This window comes from Eleutherodactylus coqui, chromosome 6 (assembly GCF_035609145.1).
Source record: "Eleutherodactylus coqui strain aEleCoq1 chromosome 6, aEleCoq1.hap1, whole genome shotgun sequence".
NCBI classification, from domain to species: Eukaryota; Metazoa; Chordata; class Amphibia; order Anura; family Eleutherodactylidae; genus Eleutherodactylus; species Eleutherodactylus coqui.
Window position 1 is genome coordinate 78,604,285 of NC_089842.1, and position 24,653 is coordinate 78,628,937.

Sequence of the window (24,653 nt, forward strand, 5' to 3'; positions counted from 1 at the left end):
CTCCGGTGTCCTCTGCTCAGGCCTCTTACTCTTTAGTATCCTCTGCTCATACTTTTTACTCTCTGGTATCCTCTGCTCAGTCCTTTCACTCTCTGGTGCCCTCTGCTCAGACCTTTCACTCTCTGGTGTTCTCTGCTCAGACCTTTCGCTCTCTGGTGTCCTCTGCTCACACCTTTCGCTCTCTGGTGTCCTCTGCTCACACCTTTCGCTCTCTGGTGTCCTCTGCTCACACCTTTCGCTCTCTGGTGTCCTCTGCTCACACCTTTCGCTCTCTGGTGTCCTCTGCCCACACCTTTCGCTCTCTGGTGTCCTCTGCTCACACCTTTCGCTCTCTGGTGTCCTCTGCTCAGACCTTTCGCTCTCTGGTGTCCTCTGCTCAGACCTTTCGCTCTCTGGTGTCCTCTGCTCAGACCTTTCGCTCTCTGTTCTCCTCTGCTCTGACCTTTCGCTCTCTGTTCTCCTCTGCTCAGACCTTTCGCTCTCTGGTGTTATCTGCTCAGACCCTTTACTCTCTGGTGCCCTCTGCTCAGACCTTTCGCTCTCTGGTGCCTTCTGCTCAGACCTTTCGCTCTCTGTTGCCCTCTGCTCAAACCTTTCGCTCTCTGGTATCCTCTGCTCATATCTTTCACTCTTTGGTGTCCTGTGCTCAGACCTTTCAGTCTTTGGTGTCCTCTGCTCAGACCTTTCACTCGTTGGTGTCCTCTCCTTGGACATTTCACTCTCCGGTGTCCTCTTCTCAGAACTTTCACTCTCCGGTGTCCTCTGCTCAGGCCTCTTACTCTTTAGTATCCTCTGCTCATACTTTTTACTCTCTGGTATCCTCTGCTCAGTCCTTTCACTCTCTGGTGCCCTCTGCTCAGACCTTTCACTCTCTGGTGTTCTCTGCTCAGACCTTTCACTCTCTGGTGTCCTCTGCTCAGACCTTTCACTCTCTGGTGTCCTCTGCTCAGACCTTTTACTCTCTGGTGTCCTCTGCTCAGACCTTTCGCTCTCTGGTGTCCTCTGCTCAGACCTTTCGCTCTCTGGTGTCCTCTGCTCAGACCTTTCGCTCTCTGGTGTCCTCTGCTCATACCTTTCGCTCTCTGGTGTCCTCTGCTCTGACCTTTCGCTATCTGGTCCCCTCTGCTCGGACCGTTCACTCTCTGGTCCCCTCTGCTCGGACCGTTCACTCTCTGGTGTCCTCTGCTCGGACCTTTCGCTCTCTGGTGTCCTCTGCTCGGACCTTTCGCTCTCTGGTGTCCTCTGCTCGGACCTTTCGCTCTCTGGTGTCCTCTGCTCGGACCTTTCGCTCTCTGGTGTCCTCTGCTCGGACCTTTCGCTCTCTGGTGTCCTCTGCTCAGAGCTTTCGCTCTCTGGTGTCCTTTGCTCAGACCTTTCGCTCTCTGTTGTCCTCTGCTGAAACCTTTCACTCTCTGGTGTCCTCTGCTGAAACCTTTCACTCTCTGGTGTTCTCTGCTCAGACCTTTCACTCTCTATGGTGCCCTCCTTTCAAACTCTGGTGCCCTCATTTCACTCTCTGGTATTCTCTGCTCATACCTTTCACTCTCTAGTGTTCTCTGCTGAGACCTTTCACTCTTTGTTGTCCTGTGCTCAGACCTTTCAGTCTCTGTTGTCCTGTGCTCAGACCTTTCACTCTCTGGTGTCCTCCCCTTAGACATTTCACTCTCTGGTGTCCTCCCCTTAGACATTTCACTCTCTGGTGTCCTCTTCTCAGAACTTTCACTACCTAGTATCCTCTAGTCGGACCTTTTACTCTCTATGGTGTCCTCCTTTCAAACTCTGGTGCCCTCATTTCACTCTCTGGTATTCTTTGCTCATTCCTTTCACTCTCTAGTGTTCTCTGCTGAGACCTTTCACTCTTTGGTGTCCTGTGCTCACACCTTTCGCTCTCTGGTGTCCTCTGCTCACACCTTTCGCTCTCTGGTGTCCTCTGCTCACACCTTTCGCTCTCTGGTCTCCTCTGCTCAGACCTTTCGCTCTCTGCTCTCCTCTGCTCAGACCTTTCGCTCTCTGGTCTCCTCTGCTCAGACCTTTCGCTCTCTGGTCTCCTCTGCTCAGACCTTTCGCTCTCTGGTCTCCTCTGCTCAGACCTTTCGCTCTCTGGTCTCCTCTGCTCAGACCTTTCGCTCTCTGCTCTCCTCTGCTCAGACCTTTCGCTCTCTGCTCTCCTCTGCTCAGACCTTTCAGTCTTTGGTGTCCTCTGCTCAGACCTTTCACTCGTTGGTGTCCTCTCCTTGGACATTTCACTCTCCGGTGTCCTCTTCTCAGAACTTTCACTCTCCGGTGTCCTCTGCTCAGGCCTCTTACTCTTTAGTATCCTCTGCTCATACTTTTTACTCTCTGGTATCCTCTGCTCAGTCCTTTCACTCTCTGGTGCCCTCTGCTCAGACCTTTCACTCTCTGGTGTTCTCTGCTCAGACCTTTCACTCTCTGGTGTTCTCTGCTCAGACCTTTCACTCTCTGGTGTCCTCTGCTCAGACCTTTCGCTCTCTGGTGTCCTCTGCTCAGACCTTTCGCTCTCTGGTGTCCTCTGCTCACACCTTTCACTCTCTGGTGTCCTCTGCTCACACCTTTCGCTCTCTGGTGTCCTCTGCTCACACCTTTCGCTCTCTGGTGTCCTCTGCTCAGACCTTTCGCTCTCTGGTGTCCTCTGCCCACACCTTTCGCTCTCTGGTGTCCTCTGCTCACACCTTTCGCTCTCTGGTGTCCTCTGCTCACACCTTTCGCTCTCTGGTGTCCTCTGCTCACACCTTTCGCTCTCTGGTGTCCTCTGCTCTGAACTTTCGCTCTCTGGTCTCCTCTGCTCTGACCTTTCGCTCTCTGGTCTCCTCTGCTCTGACCTTTCGCTCTCTGGTCCCCTCTGCTCTGACCTTTCGCTCTCTGGTGTCCTCTGCTCTGACCTTTCGCTCTCTGGTGTCCTCTGCTCAGACCTTTCGCTCTCTGGTGTCCTCTGCTCGGACCTTTCGCTCTCTGGTGTCCTCTGCTCGGACCTTTCGCTCTCTGGTGTCCTCTGCTCGGACCTTTCGCTCTCTGGTGTCCTCTGCTCGGACCTTTCGCTCTCTGGTGTCCTCTGCTCGGACCTTTCGCTCTCTGGTGTCCTCTGCTCGGACCTTTCGCTCTCTGGTGTCCTCTGCTCGGACCTTTCGCTCTCTGGTGTCCTCTGCTCGGACCTTTCGCTCTCTGGTGTCCTCTGCTCGGACCTTTCGCTCTCTGGTGTCCTCTGCTCAGACCTTTCGCTCTCTGGTGTCCTTTGCTCAGACCTTTCGCTCTCTGTTGTCCTCTGCTGAAACCTTTCACTCTCTGGTGTCCTCTGCTCACACCTTTCGCTCTCTGGTGTCCTCTTCCCACACCTTTCGCTCTCTGGTGTCCTCTGCCCACACCTTTCGCTCTCTGGTGTCCTCTGCTCACACCTTTCGCTCTCTGGTGTCCTCTGCTCACACCTTTCGCTCTCTGGTGTCCTCTGCTCACACCTTTCGCTCTCTGGTCTCCTCTGCTCTGACCTTTCGCTCTCTGGTCTCCTCTGCTCTGACCTTTCGCTCTCTGGTCTCCTCTGCTCTGACCTTTCGCTCTCTGGTCTCCTCTGCTCTGACCTTTCGCTCTCTGGTCCCCTCTGCTCTGACCTTTCGCTCTCTGGTCCCCTCTGCTCTGACCTTTCGCTCTCTGGTGTCCTCTGCTCGGACCTTTCGCTCTCTGGTGTCCTCTGCTCGGACCTTTCGCTCTCTGGTGTCCTCTGCTCGGACCTTTCGCTCTCTGGTGTCCTCTGCTCGGACCTTTCGCTCTCTGGTGTCCTCTGCTCGGACCTTTCGCTCTCTGGTGTCCTCTGCTCGGACCTTTCGCTCTCTGGTGTCCTCTGCTCGGACCTTTCGCTCTCTGGTGTCCTCTGCTCGGACCTTTCGCTCTCTGGTGTCCTCTGCTCGGACCTTTCGCTCTCTGGTGTCCTCTGCTGAAACCTTTCACTCTCTGGTGTCCTCTGCCCACACCTTTCGCTCTCTGGTGTCCTCTGCTCACACCTTTCGCTCTCTGGTGTCCTCTGCTCACACCTTTCGCTCTCTGGTGTCCTCTGCTCACACCTTTCGCTCTCTGGTGTCCTCTTCTCACACCTTTCGCTCTCTGGTGTCCTCTGCCCACACCTTTCGCTCTCTGGTGTCCTCTGCTCACACCTTTCGCTCTCTGGTGTCCTCTGCTCACACCTTTCGCTCTCTGGTGTCCTCTGCTCACACCTTTCGCTCTCTGGTGTCCTCTGCTCACACCTTTCGCTCTCTGGTGTCCTCTGCTCTGAACTTTCGCTCTCTGGTGTCCTCTGCTCTGAACTTTCGCTCTCTGGTCTCCTCTGCTCTGACCTTTCGCTCTCTGGTCTCCTCTGCTCTGACCTTTCGCTCTCTGGTCCCCTCTGCTCTGACCTTTCGCTCTCTGGTGTCCTCTGCTCAGACCTTTCGCTCTCTGGTGTCCTCTGCTCGGACCTTTCGCTCTCCGGTGTCCTCTGCTCGGACCTTTCGCTCTCTGGTGTCCTCTGCTCGGACCTTTCGCTCTCTGGTGTCCTCTGCTCGGACCTTTCGCTCTCTGGTGTCCTCTGCTCGGACCTTTCGCTCTCTGGTGTCCTCTGCTCGGACCTTTCGCTCTCTGGTGTCCTCTGCTCGGACCTTTCGCTCTCTGGTGTCCTCTGCTCGGACCTTTCGCTCTCTGGTGTCCTCTGCTGAAACCTTTCGCTCTCTGGTGTCCTCTGCTGAAACCTTTCACTCTCTGGTGTCCTCTGCTGAAACCTTTCACTCTCTGGTGTTCTCTGCTCAGACCTTTCACTCTCTATGATGCCCTCCTTTCAAACTCTGGTGCCCTCATTTCACTCTCTGGTATTCTCTGCTCATACCTTTCACTCTCTAGTGTTCTCTGCTGAGACCTTTCACTCTTTGGTGTCCTGTGCTCAGACCTTTCAGTCTCTGTTGTCCTGTGCTCAGACCTTTCACTCTCTGGTGTCCTCCCCTTAGACATTTCACTCTCTGGTGTCCTCTTCTCAGAACTTTCACTACCTAGTATCCTCTAGTCGGACCTTTTACTCTCTATGGTGTCCTCCTTTCAAACTCTGGTGCCCTCATTTCACTCTCTGGTATTCTTTGCTCATTCCTTTCACTCTCTAGTGTTCTCTGCTGAGACCTTTCACTCTTTGGTGTCCTGTGCTCACACCTTTCGCTCTCTGGTGTCCTCTGCTCACACCTTTCGCTCTTTGGTGTCCTCTGCTCACATCTTTCGCTCTCTGGTGTCCTCTGCTCACACCTTTCGCTCTCTGGTCTCCTCTGCTCAGACCTTTCGCTCTCTGGTCTCCTCTGCTCAGACCTTTCGCTCTCTGGTCTCCTCTGCTCAGACCTTTCGCTCTCTGGTCTCCTCTGCTCAGACCTTTCGCTCTCTGGTCTCCTCTGCTCAGACCTTTCGCTCTCTGCTCTCCTCTGCTCAGACCTTTCGCTCTCTGCTCTCCTCTGCTCAGACCTTTCAGTCTTTGGTGTCCTCTGCTCAGACCTTTCACTCTTTGGTGTCCTCTCCTTAGACATTTCACTCTCTGGTGTCCTCTCCTTAGACATTTCACTCTCTGGTGTCCTCTCCTTAGACATTTCACTCTCTGGTGTCCTGTCCTTAGACATTTCACTCTCTGGTGTCCTCCCTTTAGACATTTCACTCTCTGGTGTCCTCCCCTTAGACCTTTCGCTCTCTGTTCTCCTCTGCTCAGACCTTTCGCTCTCTGGTGTTCTCTGCTCAGACCCTTTACTCTCTGGTGGCCTCTGCTCAGACCTTTCGCTCTCTGGTGCCCTCTGCTCAGACCTTTCGCTCTCTGTTGCCCTCTGCTCAGACCTTTCGCTCTCTGTTGCCCTCTGCTCAGACCTTTCGCTCTCTGGTGTCCTCTGCTCATACCTTTCACTCTTTGGTGTCCTGTGCTCAGACCTTTCACTCTTTGGTGTCCTCTGCTCAGACCTTTCACTCGTTGGTGTCCTCTCCTTGGACATTTCACTCTCCGGTGTCCTTTTCTCAGAACTTTCACTCTCCGGTGTCCTCTGCTCAGGCCTCTTACTCTTTAGTATCCTCGGCTCATACTTTTTACTCTCTGGTGTTCTCTGCTCAGACCTTTCACTCTCTGGTGTCCTCTGCTCACACCTTTCGCTCTCTGGTGTCCTCTGCTCACACCTTTCGCTCTCTGGTGTCCTCTGCTCACACCTTTCGCTCTCTGGTGTCCTCTGCTCACACCTTTCGCTCTCTGGTGTCCTCTGCTCACACCTTTCGCTCTCTGGTGTCCTCTGCTCACACCTTTCGCTCTCTGGTGTCCTCTGCTCACACCTTTCGCTCTCTGGTGTCCTCTGCTCACACCTTTCGCTCTCTGGTGTCCTCTGCTCACACCTTTCGCTCTCTGGTCTCCTCTGCTCAGACCTTTCGCTCTCTGGTGCCCTCTGCTCAGACCTTTCGCTCTCTGGTGCCCTCTGCTCAGACCTTTCGCTCTCTGGTCTCCTCTGCTCAGACCTTTCGCTCTCTGGTCTCCTCTGCTCAGACCTTTCGCTCTCTGGTCTCCTCTGCTCAGACCTTTCGCTCTCTGGTCTCCTCTGCTCAGACCTTTCGCTCTCTGGTCTCCTCTGCTCAGACCTTTCGCTCTCTGGTCTCCTCTGCTCAGACCTTTCGCTCTCTGGTGCCCTCTGCTCAGACCTTTCGCTCTCTGGTGCCCTCTGCTCAGACCTTTCGCTCTCTGGTGCCCTCTGCTCAGACCTTTCGCTCTCTCGTGCCCTCTGCTCAGACCTTTCGCTCTCTGGTGCCCTCTGCTCAGACCTTTCGCTCTCTGGTGCCCTCTGCTCAGACCTTTCGCTCTCTGGTGCCCTCTGCTCAGACCTTTCGCTCTCTGGTGCCCTCTGCTCAGACCTTTCGCTCTCTGGTGCCCTCTGCTCAGACCTTTTGCTCTCTGGTGTCCTCTGCTCAGACCTTTCGCTCTCTGGTGTCCTCTGCTCAGACCTTTCGCTCTCTGGTGTCCTCTGCTCAGACCTTTCGCTCTCTGGTGTCCTCTGCTCAGACCTTTCGCTCTCTGGTGTCCTCTGCTCAGACCTTTCGCTCTCTGGTGTCCTTTGCTCAGACCTTTCGCTCTCTGGTGCCCTCTGCTCAGACCTTTTGCTCTCTGGTGTCCTCTGCTCTGACCTTTTGCTCTCTGGTGTCCTCTGCTCAGACCTTTCGCTCTCTGGTGTCCTCTGCTCAGACCTTTCGCTCTCTGGTGTCCTCTGCTCAGACCTTTCGCTCTCTGGTGTCCTTTGCTCAGACCTTTCGCTCTCTGTTGTCCTCTGCTGAAACCTTTCACTCTCTCGTGTCCTCTGCTGAAACCTTTCACTCTCTATGGTGCCCTCCTTTCAAACTCTGGTGCCCTCATTTCACTCTCTGGTATTCTCTGCTCATACCTTTCACTTTTTGGTGTCGTGTGCTCAGACTTTTCAGTCTCTGTTGTCCTCTGCTCAGACCTTTCACTCTTTGATGTCCTCTCCTTAGACATTTCACTCTCTGGTGTCCTCTCCTTAGACATTTCACTCTCTGGTGTCCTCCCCTTAGACATTTCACTCTCTGGTATCCTCCCCTTAGACATTTCACTTTCTGGTGTCCTCTTCTCAGAACTTTCACTACCTAGTATACTCTAGTCGGACCTTTTACTCTCTATGGTGCCCTCCTTTCAAACTCTGGTGCCCTCATTTCACTCTCTGGTCATACCTTTCACTGTCTAGTGTTCTCTGCTGAGACCTTTCACTCTTTGGTGTCCTGTGCTCAGACCTTTCAGTCTCTGTTGTCCTCTGCTCAGACCTTTCACTCTTTGGTGTCCTCTCCTTAGACATTTCACTTTCTGGTGTCGTGTCCTCTCCTTAGACATTTCACTCTCTGGTGTCCTCTTCTCAGAACTTTCACTACCTAGTATACTCTTGTCGGACCTTTTACTCTCTGGTATCTTCTGCTCAGACTTTTTACTCTGTGGTATCCTCTGGTCAGACCTTTCACTCTCTGGTATGCTCTGCTCAGATCTTTCACTCTCTGGTTTTCTCTACTCAGATCTTTTAGTCTCTGGTATCCTCTGCTGAGACCTTTCACTCTTTGGTGTCCTCTCCTTGGGCATTTCACTCTCTGGTGCCGTCTTCTCAGAACTTTCACTCTCCGGTGCCCTCTGCTCAGGCCTTTCACTCTCTGGTATCGTCTGCTCAGACTTTTTACTCTCTGGTATCCTCTGGTCAGACCTTTCACTCTCTGGTGTCCTCTGCTCAGACCTTTCACTTTCTCCAGTGACCTCTTTTCAAACTCTGGTGCCCTTTTTTAACTTTCTAGTATTCTCTGCTTAGACATTTTACTCTCTGGTGCCCTCTGCTTAAACCTTTCACTCTATGGTATTCTCTGCTCAGACCTTTCACTCTCTGGTGTCCTCTGCTCAGACCTTTCACTCTCTGGTGTCCTCTGCTCAGACCTTTCACTCTCTGGTGTCCTCTGCTCAGACCTTTCACTCTCTGGTGTCCTCTGCTCAGACCTTTCACTCTCTGGTGTCCTCTGCTCAGACCTTTCACTCTCTGGTGTCCTCTGCTCAGACCTTTCACTCTCTGGTGTCCTCTGCTCAGACCTTTCACTCTCTGGTGTCCTCTGCTCAGACCTTTCACTCTCTGGTTTCCTCTGCTCAGACCTTTCACTCTCTGGTTTCCTCTGCTCAGACCTTTCACTCTCTGGTTTCCTCTGCTCAGACCTTTCACTCTCTGGTGTCTTCTTTCACTTTCTGGTGTGCTCTTGCTCAGACTTTTCACTCTCTGGTGTTTGGTCACTAGTATACACACATCCTATGATTGTAAAATTTTGGTATGCAAAGTGATTTTCTGTGAGAGTTTGTGCTGTTTAGTACATGAGTGCACTGGGCAGCCAGGAAGGTTCAGCTTTTATTTGTAAGCAATGATTCTCTACATTATTCTCTGAATAAAAAGCAGCAGTTAGAAGGGAGTTTGCTCTGTTAACGTCCTTCATATTGCCCCATCTATGTATTCTAATCTCATTGTGTGGGCTGTTGCCTAGTAATAGACACTACAGTACACAGGTGACCTGTGTATCTCCCTCCTGCGGAGACAAATAGTTTCACCTACCATTCTGCATAAGGGCCGCTGGCACATATTAATAGTCAGCCACCAACACTTTTGCACCTTAGTCCACACCAGAGGAGGCAGAAATTCAAGGTAAGTATTGAATTATTTATTTTTAACCCACAGACCTTTTCTAGGAGACGGGGTGAACAGGCAGGGGACTTTTATAATCCCTTTAACGGTCCATGCTGTGACGCATTCCCACCATCAAGTCATCAGAATGTTACTAAGGTCTTGTGAGTCTTGGCATTTTGATATCTGTTTACCACCACATAGTCTGAAACATGTGAATTATAACAAGCGGTAGTAATATGCGCACATCGGATTTGCAGGTCATCTATTGTTCATTGAGTCATGACCAGATACAAACTGCCACGCAAGCCCTTTCCTGCTTGATTCCCTCTTCTCCTCCTGTCTGCATCTGTCAATCACATGACATCACTACCTCAGATCTGCGACTGCATAGACAAAAATGCACAGAGGGTCTGGGGAGCTTTGCAAGAGAGGAAGAGTCATGAGTGAAGCAGGTGATGGAGAGCAGGGTTCTATCTGTGCAGGGCAGTATTTGGGGGACTGGACTTTATTTTGGTAGTGGTCCTTCAACGCTGCAGTCCTGTTGTATCCTACAGGGTGATTCTCAAACATTCCTCAATAACTTTGTAATTTTGATCTGGTTCCTTTTGGAAATTGACATGGGCGAAGATTTATGTCTATCCAACCATCATACCTCTCAACGAAGTGACATCCAGACGCAACCACCTAACGGGCGTTGGACTTGGTGTGCCAGAAACATGTTGAGCATGTTGCTGCCATTACTGATGATGTCACATTAGCGGACGTCTTTGCCAATATGCAGACCTGCATACAAAACTCCTCGGATGCTGTGGGGACTGTTTTTAAGAGATATGCTTTAGGCAGACCCTCTTTTGCAACATACACAAGGTAAATACATATCAGCTTTCATAGGGAAGCAGCAAAAACTTACAAAGGTATGGAGGAATACTTGGGTCTCCCAGTGAGAGAATCTCCCTGTATCGTATCGTGATGTCTCCGGTGCCTGCAATCACATCTGACAAGTCCTGAATCTTTTTGTTGCAGTGAATCTCATGTAATGTTGCTTGCATAATTATTGGCCCTGAGATTTGCTCAGCAAATGTTCTGTTTAACCCTTTCACAGAGCTTTTACTTACATCCTTAATTGGCATTTCACAGACGCTGCTTTTGACCTTATCCTAAATTGCTGTCTTAACCTTTTCCTACTTATACCACCCCTGACAATCAGAGGGTTAATTAGACAACAAGCCGTTCAATATTGTAAAAGCAGAAGTCAGGTATGCACTGTGGGTCATGTGTATGGGCGCTCAATAAATAACAGCAATCAACGCGCCCTATGGCTGAGAAGCTTCTGACCTGTATTACTTCTACAGTATTTATGTTCATCCGCATTCTCCTTGTGTCTACTGTTCCCAACATGCACTGCACCATCACTGATACTCATCATTACGGAACTATTAGTAAATTCGGGAGAGGAGGGATGATATACACTATCCTACCAAAAGTAACTGGACAGCTGTGTAAGAATCAAAAGTAGTATTTATTTACATATGTTAATGCCTAGTCCGTTCTCCTTGGGCCCTTCCATGGCATACTTTTTTTTTTACTAACTTTTGATACACTTCAGCTGGTATTTCCCTCCTTTCATCCTGCAAACGTCAGATGAGTTGTCTGAAAAAAAAGATGCATTGGCCCCTCTACAATGGCACAAGGAGTGTTGTCATTGGACAGTTGAGCAATGGAAAAATGTTCTAATGAATGATGAATCATGTTACTCCATCTCCAAATCAGATGGATGTGGAGGATGTCTGGAGAATGTCTTTTGCCTGAGTGTATTGTGCCAACAGTTAACGGCAGAGGTTTCATAGCGGCCTGGGGCTGTTTTACGTGGCATGGTCTCAAACTGTTGGTTGGTTGTTGCATGAACATAAAGGTGTACCTTGGCATTCTAGGCAATTATGTGCTGCCAACAATGTGGCAATAGTCAGGAAATGGTCATCAATACTTCCAACAAGAGAACATGCCTTTTCACAAATTAAATGCTGCTTTACGTTGGTTTGAGGATAGGGATGTCCCACGATTGGACTGGCTGCACAGACTCCTCACCTGAACCCTACTGAACATGTTTCGAAGGAACTGGAATGTCAGGTCAGGAAATTTAAACAGCGTCCGTCGTCTTTGAGAGAATTTGCCAGACGTTTGCAGGATGAATGGAGGGAACTACCAGCTGAGATGTTAGTAGATGGTATGCCACGGAGAGTAACCGGTTAGCGTCAAAGAACGTGCCACTAAGTATTAACATATGGAAATAAATACTATTCTTGATTCTTGCTCAGATGTCCAATTCCCTTTGGTAGGATAGTCTACTTGTCCATGGAGGATGTCTTGTTGGTCGGTGATTTCAGCAATCTCTTCCATACCCGTTCCGATGTTATACTCTTAGGACTTTAGGGAAATACATGATGTGAACGTGACGATGGAGCTTTGGGTGGCATCAAGTATTTGTCCCATCCGTGCAGGTTGTGATATCACCGGCCTACTTAGAGGGAGTCTTGTATGTGGATAACTTGGTCCCTCCTGTAGCTTGCTAACATGGGCTTGTAATGACTGAATTACCCTGCTGTAACATATTCGGCTTCATGATAGTGACAAGGTGACTGTCTGCAGCTCTGGAGTTCTTGTCAGATGGAGAATAGGCAGTTGAATCTGCGCCGTCCGGCAATAGTTGAATTAGTTTCACACATCGGAGACTTGTTGTTGGGAGCTTTAGCTGTAAACAAGGTTTCATTATCTACAAACACCCAACGCATCATTGTTACAATTGTCACTGTGATCATCGGGAGATTTCATTTCTTTCTATTTCTCATTCGATCCCCCCCTTTTAGATCTGTCAGGACAATGAGGTTTATGTTTTGTGTTCTCGCTGGGACCCTTGGCCTTTGATAACCTAATGTCACGTTTTCTCCCCGTTTTCGGTGTAGTGATGTCGTCTTGCTTTTGTCTTGTCTCTTGCACTTGTTTATGATCTTACTTTCTGGATGTTTATACTTGTGGTCTGCCTCTCTCCTCAGGCCCTGGAGCAGTTCACGATGGGAACAGCGGCTCTTCTCGATGTCTCCTCTGCACTCCTCTGTTTCTCCTCTTCTTCGTGCTTTGTCTGTCTCTTCTACTTCCACCTGCTCAGTTTTGACAAATGCAAATCATCGATCCGAGATCCTCACAGGAGGGAAACAACAATTCTAAAATAAAACAAATGTAATAAAAAAGAAATTACAAAATCTGATGTCGCAAAATATAAAGAAAAAAAAAGAAAAAAAAACAACAAAAAAAAAAACTGCAAGTGATTGTTTAAACAAGGAAACCATTGAGAGAAAATAATAAAAAAAAAACAAAACACCACAATCTGCACCTTCTCGGTGAAGGGACTTTTGCAGGATACAGCCGGGGGGAACGGGAAGATCCAAGGACTGAGCCGAGCCGATCGACTAGCCACAAGTCGGCGCTCATGAAACCACATGACTTTGTTCTATTCATTTCAGAAGGACATCACACATTTCGCTGTCCCTGATCAAGCAAACCATGAACTGTGTATCTCCACTTTATCTCCAGGGAACTACTGGGTGATCAGTTATGCAATTCCCTTTCTGCAATCAGGACACCTGCAGAGCATAGCTCAACCCTACTTATTTGCTGGGGGACTGGCTGAGCAATACTTAAACTTTCCACTGCTGGGGAGATCGATATCTGCTCTGGTATATTTCTCTTCAGTGTGACTGGGATCAGTGGAGCTGCCTTCTGTAGGTCTTCCCTGTTGAGAAAGGGGATTGTGTTGAATGTTAACATGGAGCAAGTGCTGCCGCCATGTGTTCAGATGCTGCTCATGAAGTGTTGTGCCCAACACAAGGTATTTTCTATGTGTATGTCAGCCGGAAGAGATGGAAAATATAAGACTTTATTGTATGGACAATTGGAGTGTCCTGAGTAGTAGAATGGTGCCAGGAACGTATGTTACGAAGAGCAGGACACAACTGGTGTGGTCTTCTGGAGGCTGGTGGCTTTGAATCAGTGTCCTTTAATCTGGTTATGTGAGTAAGGTTATACTGTAGAATTTTATTTTTTGATGGTCAAGGGGCAGGAACGGGCTAAAATTATATATATGCATGATGTTACAGGCAGAGGCTTGAGATGGTCATAATTAGCATGGACATTGTAGGATCTCCAGCTCTGGAGTTGTATGGCGGTTAGGGTAATAAGCAGAGCACATTACTCTGTCCTGTGCTTAGTTTTGTGTATCCATGTTCTCCAGATCTGACGAGCTCCAGGCGGAGTGTATGACCGCACAGCGACTGTCATCACAGTGAATAAGCACATGCAGTCAACCATTCGCACCAGCACAGACCGCTCTCTTACAAGATGTGTGATAGCAAAGGCAGATAGATGAGAAGCAGATTTAGAGATTCCCACATTGTTGTGAGGTAATATAGAGTTTTCCATCCTTCGGCCAAGAGATAAAGTTTTTATGAATGTATCACGAGGGCAGTTGAAGGGTTTTCCAGCATTAGGAAAAGATGTCTATCTGCTTCCAAAAGTAGTGCTTCACCTGTCCACAGGTGGTGAGTCTAGCAGCAATACCAGGCACAACCCATGGACAGGTGTGCTTTTTCTTTTTGGAAGAAGGCAGCCATGTTTCTCTGATCTTGGATACTCCCTATAGATGTGCCGGTGTTTTACTACTCACAGAACTGGGCTTCTCCAACCCAACACACACTGCACCCAACCAAAAGACACATAAGTCCTCATTAGTGCTGAATCCAGGGACCTCAATTATAGTAGTCCTGTTATTAAAGCCCAGCTCCTTGCTATATGCGGCATTCACACAATCTGATAAGTAGTGTTAAAAAAAACAACCTTGCGGAATCTGTTTTTTCCAGTTCTCCCAATGCCAACTAGTTACATAGAAACCACTTGTCTTCCTGTTTGACCTACCACCATCTGGCTACCAGTATTAAAGATGTTCTATGGTCTATGCCATGCTGCACAAACTTTTTGTGTAGTGTTGGGGTTTTACACAAGGAACGCAACTTCAGAAGGTGGAAGAGGCACGTGGGCATAAAGTTGGCAAGTTGGGGCTTTCATTGTACTAGGATGGAGGCTGGGTGACGTTATCCGTGTGGATGAGGCACGCTGCACCTACCGCTGTCACGTTATTGAAACAGTCTCCTCCCCACCTCTCTTCATCCTCCTCCTTCAGATATTTTCCAATCCTGAAACTTGCTGAGCACAAACATTTTACTGTCACCTCCTTCATGGTTTGGTTTCTGCATGAAGTTTGGTTATTTTTGCGAACTGATCAGTCACTGGAGATATAATTGATGCATATACCTGTATACAGCACAAAGGCAGGTAACCATCTGGGATGTTCATCTGACCTGTCACTGGAGAGGTGTACCAGCACTGCTCCTTGAGGTTTCCTAGGTCTGTAGATTTTACATATGTGATGCATAAGGTGCAGGTGAAGAGTTTAGTCATCAAATACTTGAGGTCCAGGGACTGTGACTTGTTTGTCTGGCCAGAAGTTGGGGTTCGGCCTTGGTCAGTTTGCACCCAGCTGGCCTGAAATAATAGTATATCTTGAACGATCATCTCATAACTCCTAAGTTTTTGGTGGAGATTTGACTCCTGGCCATTCAAACACTACAAAGGAAACTACTGTCAAAGAAAGCAAAACTCTTACAACATGTCGGTCATGACGCAAGAGGGAGAGTGTAACCCTCCACTTTCTACATTGTATTTTTAGTCAAATGCAAATAAAAGAATATGCAGCAGAAAGACCATGATGGAAATGATGAGAAACATCTTCCATCGGAATCGCTGCACAAGGTTGTGTTCGCATGGGGTGGTTGGGGTGCGGTAAGAAAGTACTAAAAACCGCATCAACAAAATCTCAACGGAATAGTCTTAGGTTCCATCACAGCTGAACACCATGAGAGTTGTGACCATTGTGGATAGAAAACACTAAATTATCTCAGAGGGAATTAGTGGAAGCTCCTGCTGATCCAGGTTCTGGGGACTCACGCAGAATGGATGTCACCTCTGTACCTCCTATTATGTACAGCGGGAGGGGAGATTATGCCGATCCTGTGCGGTACATAGAATGTAAGCTCCTCAGAGCAGGGTCTCCCTTTCTCCACCTCATCATTTAGTAGCTGTCCTTCTCACTATTGTTTGTTACTGTATTATATTTTCTTTATATTTGTAATAATCTTGTAAAGAGCTGAGTACACTGTTAACATAATATAAATATACTGAGACATACATACCATGGTCCATCCGAGTGTCTGTGTTGTAATGTGCCGCCCGCAGCCACACAGGCTGGAAATGACAGGTTTATTAAGAAAGCGTTGCCTATTAAACTCGCAGCCGACTCAATCTGACATGAAGAAGGCTCCACCCATGTAAACTATTCTCATGCTACTGTGTGACAAGTGAATGAGGCACATGCATGAGCGAGGCTTTCTTCATACAGTGCCTTCCCCATACACGGACAGCTGAATGGCTGCGAGTAGCGATCCCACATTTCGTGTGAAGTGATAAGAAGGTGTCAAATGTTCTTAATCATTAGTGCAGATGCAAACTGATCTCTAATGTGCCATTTTATCACCTTGTAGAAACAGGTAATGTGTTTTCCTGCAGAACTAGGAATCTCCCTCGAAATCCTCCATGTTCACAGCCGCTCCCCCACAATACCGATTTTCTAGCTTTCTTAAGAATAAATTGGGTTATAGAGTGAAACCTCTCAAAAAGAACACCTCGTTGTGAAAACTATCCCCTTACCCATACCAGAATTCCTCTGACAGATATTTACTTCAACTGTATATTATGCCCAGTGGGTAAATTCTTTGAGAAGACCAACTTATAAGGACCACTTATCAATGCAACTTTGGTTGGTCATCTCCCGGGGGTGTTACTGTATGTGACCCGGTCAACTGACCCATTTACTGCTCTGCTGTTAGGATCAGGTGTGCTTCACACTAGGCTTTTACTATAACTCTACTATGAAGTGTTAGACTTCTATGGGGTGGTGGAGTGACGTAAGAATGCCACCTAATCAGCGGTTCTCAATCAGTTGCTGTTTAGAGACTCTAGTTTTGGGCTGCATTAAATAATAATTCAGAAAGGCAGAAACTAATTAAAAATACTGTTAAAGGGAAAATATCACTTGTATTATTACTTTTTTAACTGAAACCAGTTACTAGCACTTATTCTTTTCTTTAAACCTTCTCATAGTAGGTTTTTGTATTCCGTTCCCGATATATGATTATGGGGGCAAATAGCTTGATCTGCACCTATAGATGTGCTTTACGTAAGTTACATGGACACAAGAAACAGTAGTCTGAAGACGACTCATTGACTTCTATAAGAGGCCATGCTCTATAACCTGCGCAGAGGGTCCATGTGCATGAGAAGAGGAAGAGCCTTAGGGCTCCTTTACACGAATGTATGGTTACGGAATGCGCTGTACAATCTACCATAGGCTCCCATGTTGTCGCTCACACACATTGTGCAAAACAAATGCACAACAAAGATCACAGCATGTTCTACATGCAGGCGTAATGCAGCAAATTACGCTTGTGTGAAGCCGTCCTTAAAGGGGTTGTCCCGCAAAATGAAGTAAAGGTAAACACTTCTGTATGGCCATATACATGCACTTTGTAATATACATCGTGCATTAAATATTGGCCATACAGAAGTTATATACTTACCCCCCGGTGTTGGCGTCCCCGTCTCCATGGCGCCGACCGAAGCCTTCTTCTGCCTGGATTAGATGCGCTTGTGCAGTCTGCCTCTTCTGTCCCGTTGAAGGGGCCGCTACAGCGTGCTCGCGCCACACAGGTCGCATGCGCAGACCAGCTCTCTGGCGCGAGCACCATCGGTCACCATCTCACATTGATGGGCAGGGATCACTGTTAGAGGGAGAATGCTCTGTGACCTGTGATGATATTGAGATGACGGCTGAAAAGCGATCTCTATAGAACAAGAAGTATCAGTCTATTGTGAGGGTCAATATGAAAACTACAAGATTTATTGGCAGTAACCTAAAAAATGAGAAGAAACAGATAAAATGTAAAGACTTGCAAGACATTTACATTGATTATTAAAATGTGGTCTGATTGTTATCTATGTCACAATTATACACAATCTAACTAAAAACTCACAAATTAGTGTACTTTTCCTGTCTCCTAAGGTCCATGTACAGGGGCGAATTTACGTCATTCAAGTGACTGGAGGCTTAGCGGCTGTGATTGTTCTGGCCCGCCCGCCTCCATTACCAGTAACAGAAGTCGTTCAAACATTGAGCGGCTCCTGTTTACAACGCCCGGCACTCGATTGGTTTTTAGCTCTGTTTCCAGACAGAATTTAGGCAATAATTGCCCATGTAAGTAAAGTGCCCTTTATTGAGCACATAAGGGGCGCCTGCACACGAGCAGGTCAGACCCAGAATGCGGGATTCCCGCAGCAGAGTTTGACCCGGTGCCTGGCTGGTGACTCCAGCTTACCCCTTCACCGTCTTCTCCTCTGCTGCGAATGTGTCGGTCAGAGCACCGACCAACACATGTGCAGTACAGAGGACGTCGCGCGGTCGTTATAGCGATGACGCGGCTCCTGCAACCATTCTGCAATGATGATTGCAGAATGGCCGAGGGACTGACTGCTTCCATTGACTTCAATGGAAGTTGGCTGTGCGTAGCCCGCACAAAATCGCAGCATCCTGCGATTTCTCCCCTGCGAGCGGAGAATCGCAATCTATTTCTGCTCATGGGCAGGAAATCACGTTTTCTCATAGCATGCTATGGGCTGGATTTGCTGCAGAATCCAAAAGGTGGAACCCCGCTCCAGATTTCGCAATGCAAATTCACCCGTGTGCAGGAGGCCTAAGTAAACACCCACAGGAAAAAAAAAGTAAATTCTATTTTAAAGGGACCATATCACCACTTTTTTTTTTTATTAATTAAAGCCAGATAATGACACATATTCATTTGTCTAATTTTGTTTTTATTATTTTGAATCCAGAATATTTTTTATAATATTGTCTATACACTACTAAAGGGGTGGGGGACATCTTACCTGAGCTATATTTTAATAGCATTTAGAAAGATACTTTACAGCAGCCTCATGGGCCATTCACACAATGGACAGCAGCTGACCTATTTACCTATATGGGAGACTGCTCTAGGCATTCTCTGTGACCTTCGCAGAAATTGTTTGGCAGGGAGGGAATGTAGGTAGTCGCACATATCATCTGTTGTAAAACGATGGATTCCATGTTATCTACATATAGGTGTTTTACCTTTTAGTGTAATCCTGCCTGTGACGTTAGTGAGGTGACTGCTTGGTAAAGCTATGGAACAGGAAATATCAGACTATTATTAGGCTCTGTAGGCCATGTGAAAAATGACAGATTTTAGAATTTTTAAAATATATTTATTTTGACCAAAAGTTAAGAAAAAAAATCACTTAAAATTCTTTAAAAATATGTTTAACACAAAATGTGATCTATATAGTAGCTTATTTTCTGATGAAACCTTCACTTTAATGACTTCTCCAAGAGCTAATTGGGAACATGTGTTTTATTTAAAGAGTGTGTGTTTAACTTGGTCTTTGCCCATTAAATAAAAGCACACACAGCCTGGTTACTGACAAATCTGTACTTTGTAAGAAATATTGGTTAGTGTAAACCATGCTTTGATACCAACAACTTTTAAAACACAGACACATGAACCTGGAAAGGCTACAAAAGTATTGCTTAAGACCTGGATATACTTCAATCTTTAGTTGCCCTAATTATCTACAAAGGTAGAGAATTTAGGTCTGTTGCTAATCTCCCAGGAAATGGGAGTCCTGTTAAAATCATGCCAACAGTAGCAATCAAGAAAAAAATAAAAAAGAACACAAAAGACCTAAAGAAGACTTCACACACTGAAATAACCTCTGTTTGTTTACACTACTAGTAAAACACTGAAGAAGAATGATGTTCTTGGAAGGACACTACGAAGGAAGCTACTGCAGTCCACAAAATCCCACTATGGACTGGTTCACATTTGCTCGAGACGAACTGGATGTTCTACAATGCTTCTGGGAAAATGTTCTATGGACAGATTAGACAAAAATTGGAACTTTTAGCACAAATGCAGAACGCTGTCTGTGGAGGAAAAAGAACACTACACAAACATCAAAACCTCATGGCCACTGTGATGCCTGGTGGAGTGAGCATCATTATTCGGGGCTGCTTTACTGCTTCAGGGGCTGGAAGCCTTGCAATCATTTAAGAAGTAATGAATTCTAAGGTGTATCAAAACATTTTACAGGAGAATGTAAGGGCAGCAGCCCATGACCTCAAGCTGAAGAGATGTTGGCTAATGTAACAAGACAACAGCCCAAAGCGCACAAGTAAATCCACTAAAGAATGGCTGAAAAAGACCTTGTGTTATGGAACCACTGAGTCAGAGTCCTGACCTGAATGGCCTGTTTACACCTAATGATAGTCACTCAAATGAAAGTGAACGATTATCATTACGTCTAAACGCGACTGAATGACTAACGAGAATCGTGCACTTCTCGTAAGTTGTTCAGTTTCAGCCAGCACAAAAACCAAACCATCGTCGGCTCGTTCACTTCTCATTACGTTTAAACACTGCTTGCTCAGTGTTTCACATAGAATGTGAAGCAGTGAACGATTCTCAACGATGGTCTGCCTGTCTAAACGAGTTAGGGGTGACGTCACTCGCACATTCAAACGAGAATCTGTTAATGCAAAAAAGGGGCATAACCCTATGAAGATGCTGTGGCATAACCTCAAGAAGGCTGTACATGCAGGGCATCCCAGAAATATTGATAACCTGAAACATTTGCAGGCAGGAATGGTCCAAAACTGCTCCTCCAATCTTACTTGCAGCACACGAAACATTTGGGGGAGATGATTGCTACTAAAGTTGATCAACCGGTTATTAAATTTATTTGTTCACCTTTTCTTGATGTACTGTAGAGGTTTACTCTGTGAGCTCAATAAAAGACATGAATGGTACAACAGTGTGGAGTTATCAGTTTTAGTTAGATTGTGTTAGTTTATAACTGTGACTTAAAGGCTCATTTACACGCAACGATAATCTTGCAAACTATTGAAAGTTTAGCAATCATTTTGCTTAATGTGTTAATGGACACTAATGTCCATTAACACTTTATCATCTTAATTTGCACGTAAAAGGGCCTCCGGGAGCTGTTTGCAAAGCCAAGCATGTGGGCTGGGCTTTGCATACAGCTGCATTGTCCTCATTGGGACTGACTGCAGAATACAATGTAATCTCTCGACTCCCGTGGAGAACACAGCATGCAGTCTATTGAGAGATACTTTATCTCTCTGTGCCTGAACGATGGATTTTAAGCTCACCTTAAAATCCTTGTTCAGATGAAAAGTACATGATTGCCGCGCATTTGCGGTTGTTTGAACAAATTTTGAGCGATAACCGTTGCGTGTAAATGGTCCTTTAGGCCCTTTTAGACTGAATAATTATCTTTCAAAAAAAATTGTTCAAATGAGCGAAAGTGAATGATCTACTGTTGGCTGCGTTTAGACTGAACAACGGATGTTAAATCATTCACTATTCGTTTGTTGTTCATTTTCCGCTGGCATACAAATCCTTGTCGGCTCATTCACTTATCATTCAATTTAGACAGCGCTCATTCAGTCGTTCTGATTCACTTATTCAGTAAATGTTCACGACTGAATGATTTCTCATTTGAATGAGACGACGGTGTATCTGCCTGGCTAAACAGGCTGCACGAGTGAACGCACGGACTCTGATTAAACAATAATCGTTTGGTGTAACAGGACCCCTAGATAGCAATCAGACCACATTTTATTAGTAACCAATGAAGATAATCTCGAAGCCTTCATTTACTTTTTTCACACTGAACAGGGTTACAGTTACTAATATACAAATGCCGATCCAGGGATCTCTGATTGTCCTCAGGACTGTGGAAGGATTCTTTACTCACTGTATGGTGAATTGGATCTCTGCCATTTAAGTAATGTTTTAGCCTTTGGATCACCAGGGGTTTGTAACTATAAAAAGGATGAACTTGATGTACTTGGGTCTTTTTCAACTCACTAAGTATGTAACTACTATGTCTACTATTGTAGACGATGGGCATAGATCAGTGGCTCCTGCGGCTGCCCTAATTTCTGGTGCCAGAGGAGCTGACTATTTGAGACAGGCTAATATTTGGTGCTTTCTTTTCTGAATGTTGCATCTTTATAGTGACTGTAAATCTTTCCTTTGATCCTTCCTTTTAATCTTCTGAATTCCTCATGTAATTAAGATTAAACCTTGCCATACATTAGGCTGCTGGGGGTATCTTTTCATCTATTCAGAACTCTTCTATGTAGGGTTAAATAGGCACTGTAACTTTTACAAAGTTTGCATAACTCAATAGCATAAATGAATATAAGAAATTTTGTAACTATCTTATTAGTGAGGAGAAAAACACCATTCTCCACTTGTCAGCCACTTCTCCCCTCATCCCCCTGAACTAATAATTCATTCTGAAATACTGCTAAAATCTTTCTGGAGATGAATCAGCACACTGAGAGATCAGGTTACATGTTGTTCATGTAAGTCTCTACAGAGAGGACAAAGCAGCTGCAGAGGAAGGGAGATACACAGAGACACTGCTGCTGGTTTTAGCAAGTCTTCTACTACCTCACCCCAGTACCCATTCACAGCTCCACTGCTCAGTAGTGCTGTAAAATGTCCTCCATGCCTGCCAAATCTCTTGGATCTGATGTGACAGTCCTGAATTTTAAGCTTTGCCTCACCATCCCGGGAGGCATGTCAAATGTTCTGACTTTAACTGTATCTGCAGCTTCAAGATACACTATTCATCCCGCTGGCTGCTTGGAGCAGACAGGCACAATGCAGTGACATCATCATGTCCGTATGCTGTCTGTGGCTCTGCTCAGAGACTGGAGGAGACTGCAGAGGAGAGGATCTCTTCTGTGAGAACAGGGATAGGTCAGTATTTTGTTTTGTTGGAGGGGAGGTACTTTTTATGTTTGGGAATCTGTATTATGGACAGGGGCATCTTTATTGTGGGAATGTATCTCTGGAGGAACTAAAGGGGATTATTTACTGAGGGGTCATTACTGAGGGTCACTAATGGAGAATTGGTACTGTGAGGAACACTGCTAGGGGCACTAAGGAAGCATAGTTATTGTCGGGGCATGCTTATGGTTGGTCACAATAAGGAGACATCCATGTGGGGGGCGCAAAGGAGAATCTTTACCTTATAGAGGGCATCACTTTTGTGAGGGAAGCATAGTTGAGGCATTCTTCGTGTTAAAGGCACTAAGGGGCACCATTACTGTGTGTCACACAAAGATGGTACTATGAAAGTGTGTGGGACACAAATGGGTACTATTACTGTGGGTATCTGAGTGGGATTTTACCCAAGTGGTGGTTTTACTGCCCTATTTTTTTGTTCCCTTTTTTTTCCCGTGATACATAGGGCTATTTTTTATGTATTTTTCACTGACTTTCCCCCAGCTTTTTTTTTTTTCGTTTTATTGGGGATAAAAAGCTGAAAATAGATTTTTTTTAATTAGTTTATTTTTAAAGGTAGTATATTTACGCTAAAATAAAATACAGGAATGGGTTCCTCATTTTATTTCGGATGGATTGATATATAATTTGTATTATTTTGGATTACAGGGCGCATATAGCAACGGTTTTGGTTGGCGGTGAGTCAGTTTCTTTTTTATGTGTATATTTAATTCTGTAATTTAATTTTTTTACACCTATGTCTCCTATAAGACCTCTGGGGATCATTTACACTTTTTCACTGTAGCATCCATAGCAGCCCCATTCACAATGGAAAACATTCCCCTGTAGTGACAGTAGTCACTGGCAGAGCAGATCAAGGTCTACTAGGACCCTGCAGCTCTGCTGTGCCAGGGGGCACATAGCAGTCACGTGATTGCTGGGTCGAATAGCGGAAATAATACTTCCACTCTCTTTAGTACATGACTCTCATTGAGGTGACTGAACCTGCTCCTGCTAGATTGCAGGAGCTTTAAACCGGTGCCATACTTCTGCTATCAGCCGGGAATAAAGCCCAGAACCAAGCACCGTAATTTATGGTGCTTGGTCCGTAAAGGGTTAATAGCATACAGACTATGAATTGGCTCTCTTCATTCTTTGAAAATTGGGAGATAGATGTATGTCCTCCATGATTCTACTACTTCTTAGGGTGTGCGACAGCGAAAGCGAGAGTAGGGTCTCCTATGTGTGCAGTGTATGGAGACATAATAGCAGCAGTCTCCACCCAATATCTCATGGAAAACTAACAATTAGATATGGGGCCTGGAGCAGGAAAACGTAGTGAAAAATTCTATGTATAAGTCACATAATGTGTTATTCCTCATGTACACAAGTGATGGCTGATTCTAAAAAGTTACCTGCAACGGCAGTTTATGGTGCTCATAGACCCGAGAGGTTCCTTTTATCTCCTTCACTGATTAGCCCATTCCTGGCATGAGGCAGAATTCTTCATTTATTGATACAGTGTAAAGGCTGCCCATTACATGGCTGATTTATATACCTGCTCATGTGTAACAGTCTATAAGGCTGAAAAAAACACATCTATCCAGTGCAGCCTATTATCCTACAATGTGGATCCAGAGGAAGGCAAGAAAAAAACAAACCATAAGACAAAACCGTTTTTTTTTGTTGTTTTTTTTTAACTTTGAAGTAGAAAAAAAAAATTCTTTCTTACTCCAAATCAGAATCAGCCCCGGGATTAATAACCCTTCTGAAGTAACATTATTAATAATTATTATTAATATTATTACAGGTCCGTCTTAAATTCTTCCAGCGATTCCACCATCACCACGTCCTCGGGCAGAGAATTCCATAGTTTCACTGCTCTTACAGTAAAAAATCCCCAATACTGGTGTAAAAACGTTCTTTCCTCTTGTTACAGTCCTGGGTATAAATAGATGATGGGAGGGATCTCTGTATTGTCCCCTGGTATATTTATACATGGTTATCAGGTTGCCCCCTCGGCCATCTTTTTTCCTAAGCTACAGTAAATAACCCTACTTTTGATCACCTCTGGGTACTGTAGTCGGCCCATTCCGTTTATTACTTTGGTTGCTTGTCTTTCTAACTGCTCATGATCTTTGCATTGTAGCAATAAATGAAGGTAATGTCAGTGGCCCTGCTAATTACATGAAGCAGAGGATAAATCCTGAGTAGTGGAGACCTCTTCATAGGCTCTGGTGGGGTTGTTACAGCACACACTTCTGGGAGGTTGAGTTTTAATACCATTTTCCATGATTGCTGTATGAGGTGCCTGATGATTTTTTTTATTGGCCAAGAATGATGCTGAGGACATAAATTGTGTCCAGACGATTCTATCATCTCCAAAGTATAA

The 24,653-nt window shown here is 46.2% G+C and overlaps 1 protein-coding gene across 13 annotated transcripts in view; it reads left to right on the forward strand.

Annotated features, from left to right (window-relative positions):
• The window catches only part of LOC136632264 (protein CEPU-1-like), a 659,300-nt gene that overhangs the window by 565,358 nt on the left and 69,289 nt on the right, over positions 1 to 24,653 (forward strand). For 6 of the 13 annotated variants that reach the window (XM_066607015.1, XM_066607016.1, XM_066607018.1 and 3 more), the window contains one exon: positions 12,236 to 15,489. The exons of 4 other annotated variants lie outside the window; for them this stretch is intronic. In XM_066607015.1, the coding sequence (XP_066463112.1) occupies positions 12,236 to 12,354 (119 nt within the window). In that variant the 3' untranslated portion in view covers positions 12,355 to 15,489. Of the gene's footprint in view, positions 1 to 12,235; positions 15,490 to 19,174; positions 20,232 to 24,653 lie in introns of those variants that run through there. 3 more of the 13 variants (XM_066607022.1, XM_066607026.1, XM_066607028.1) reach the window with 1 other exon arrangement.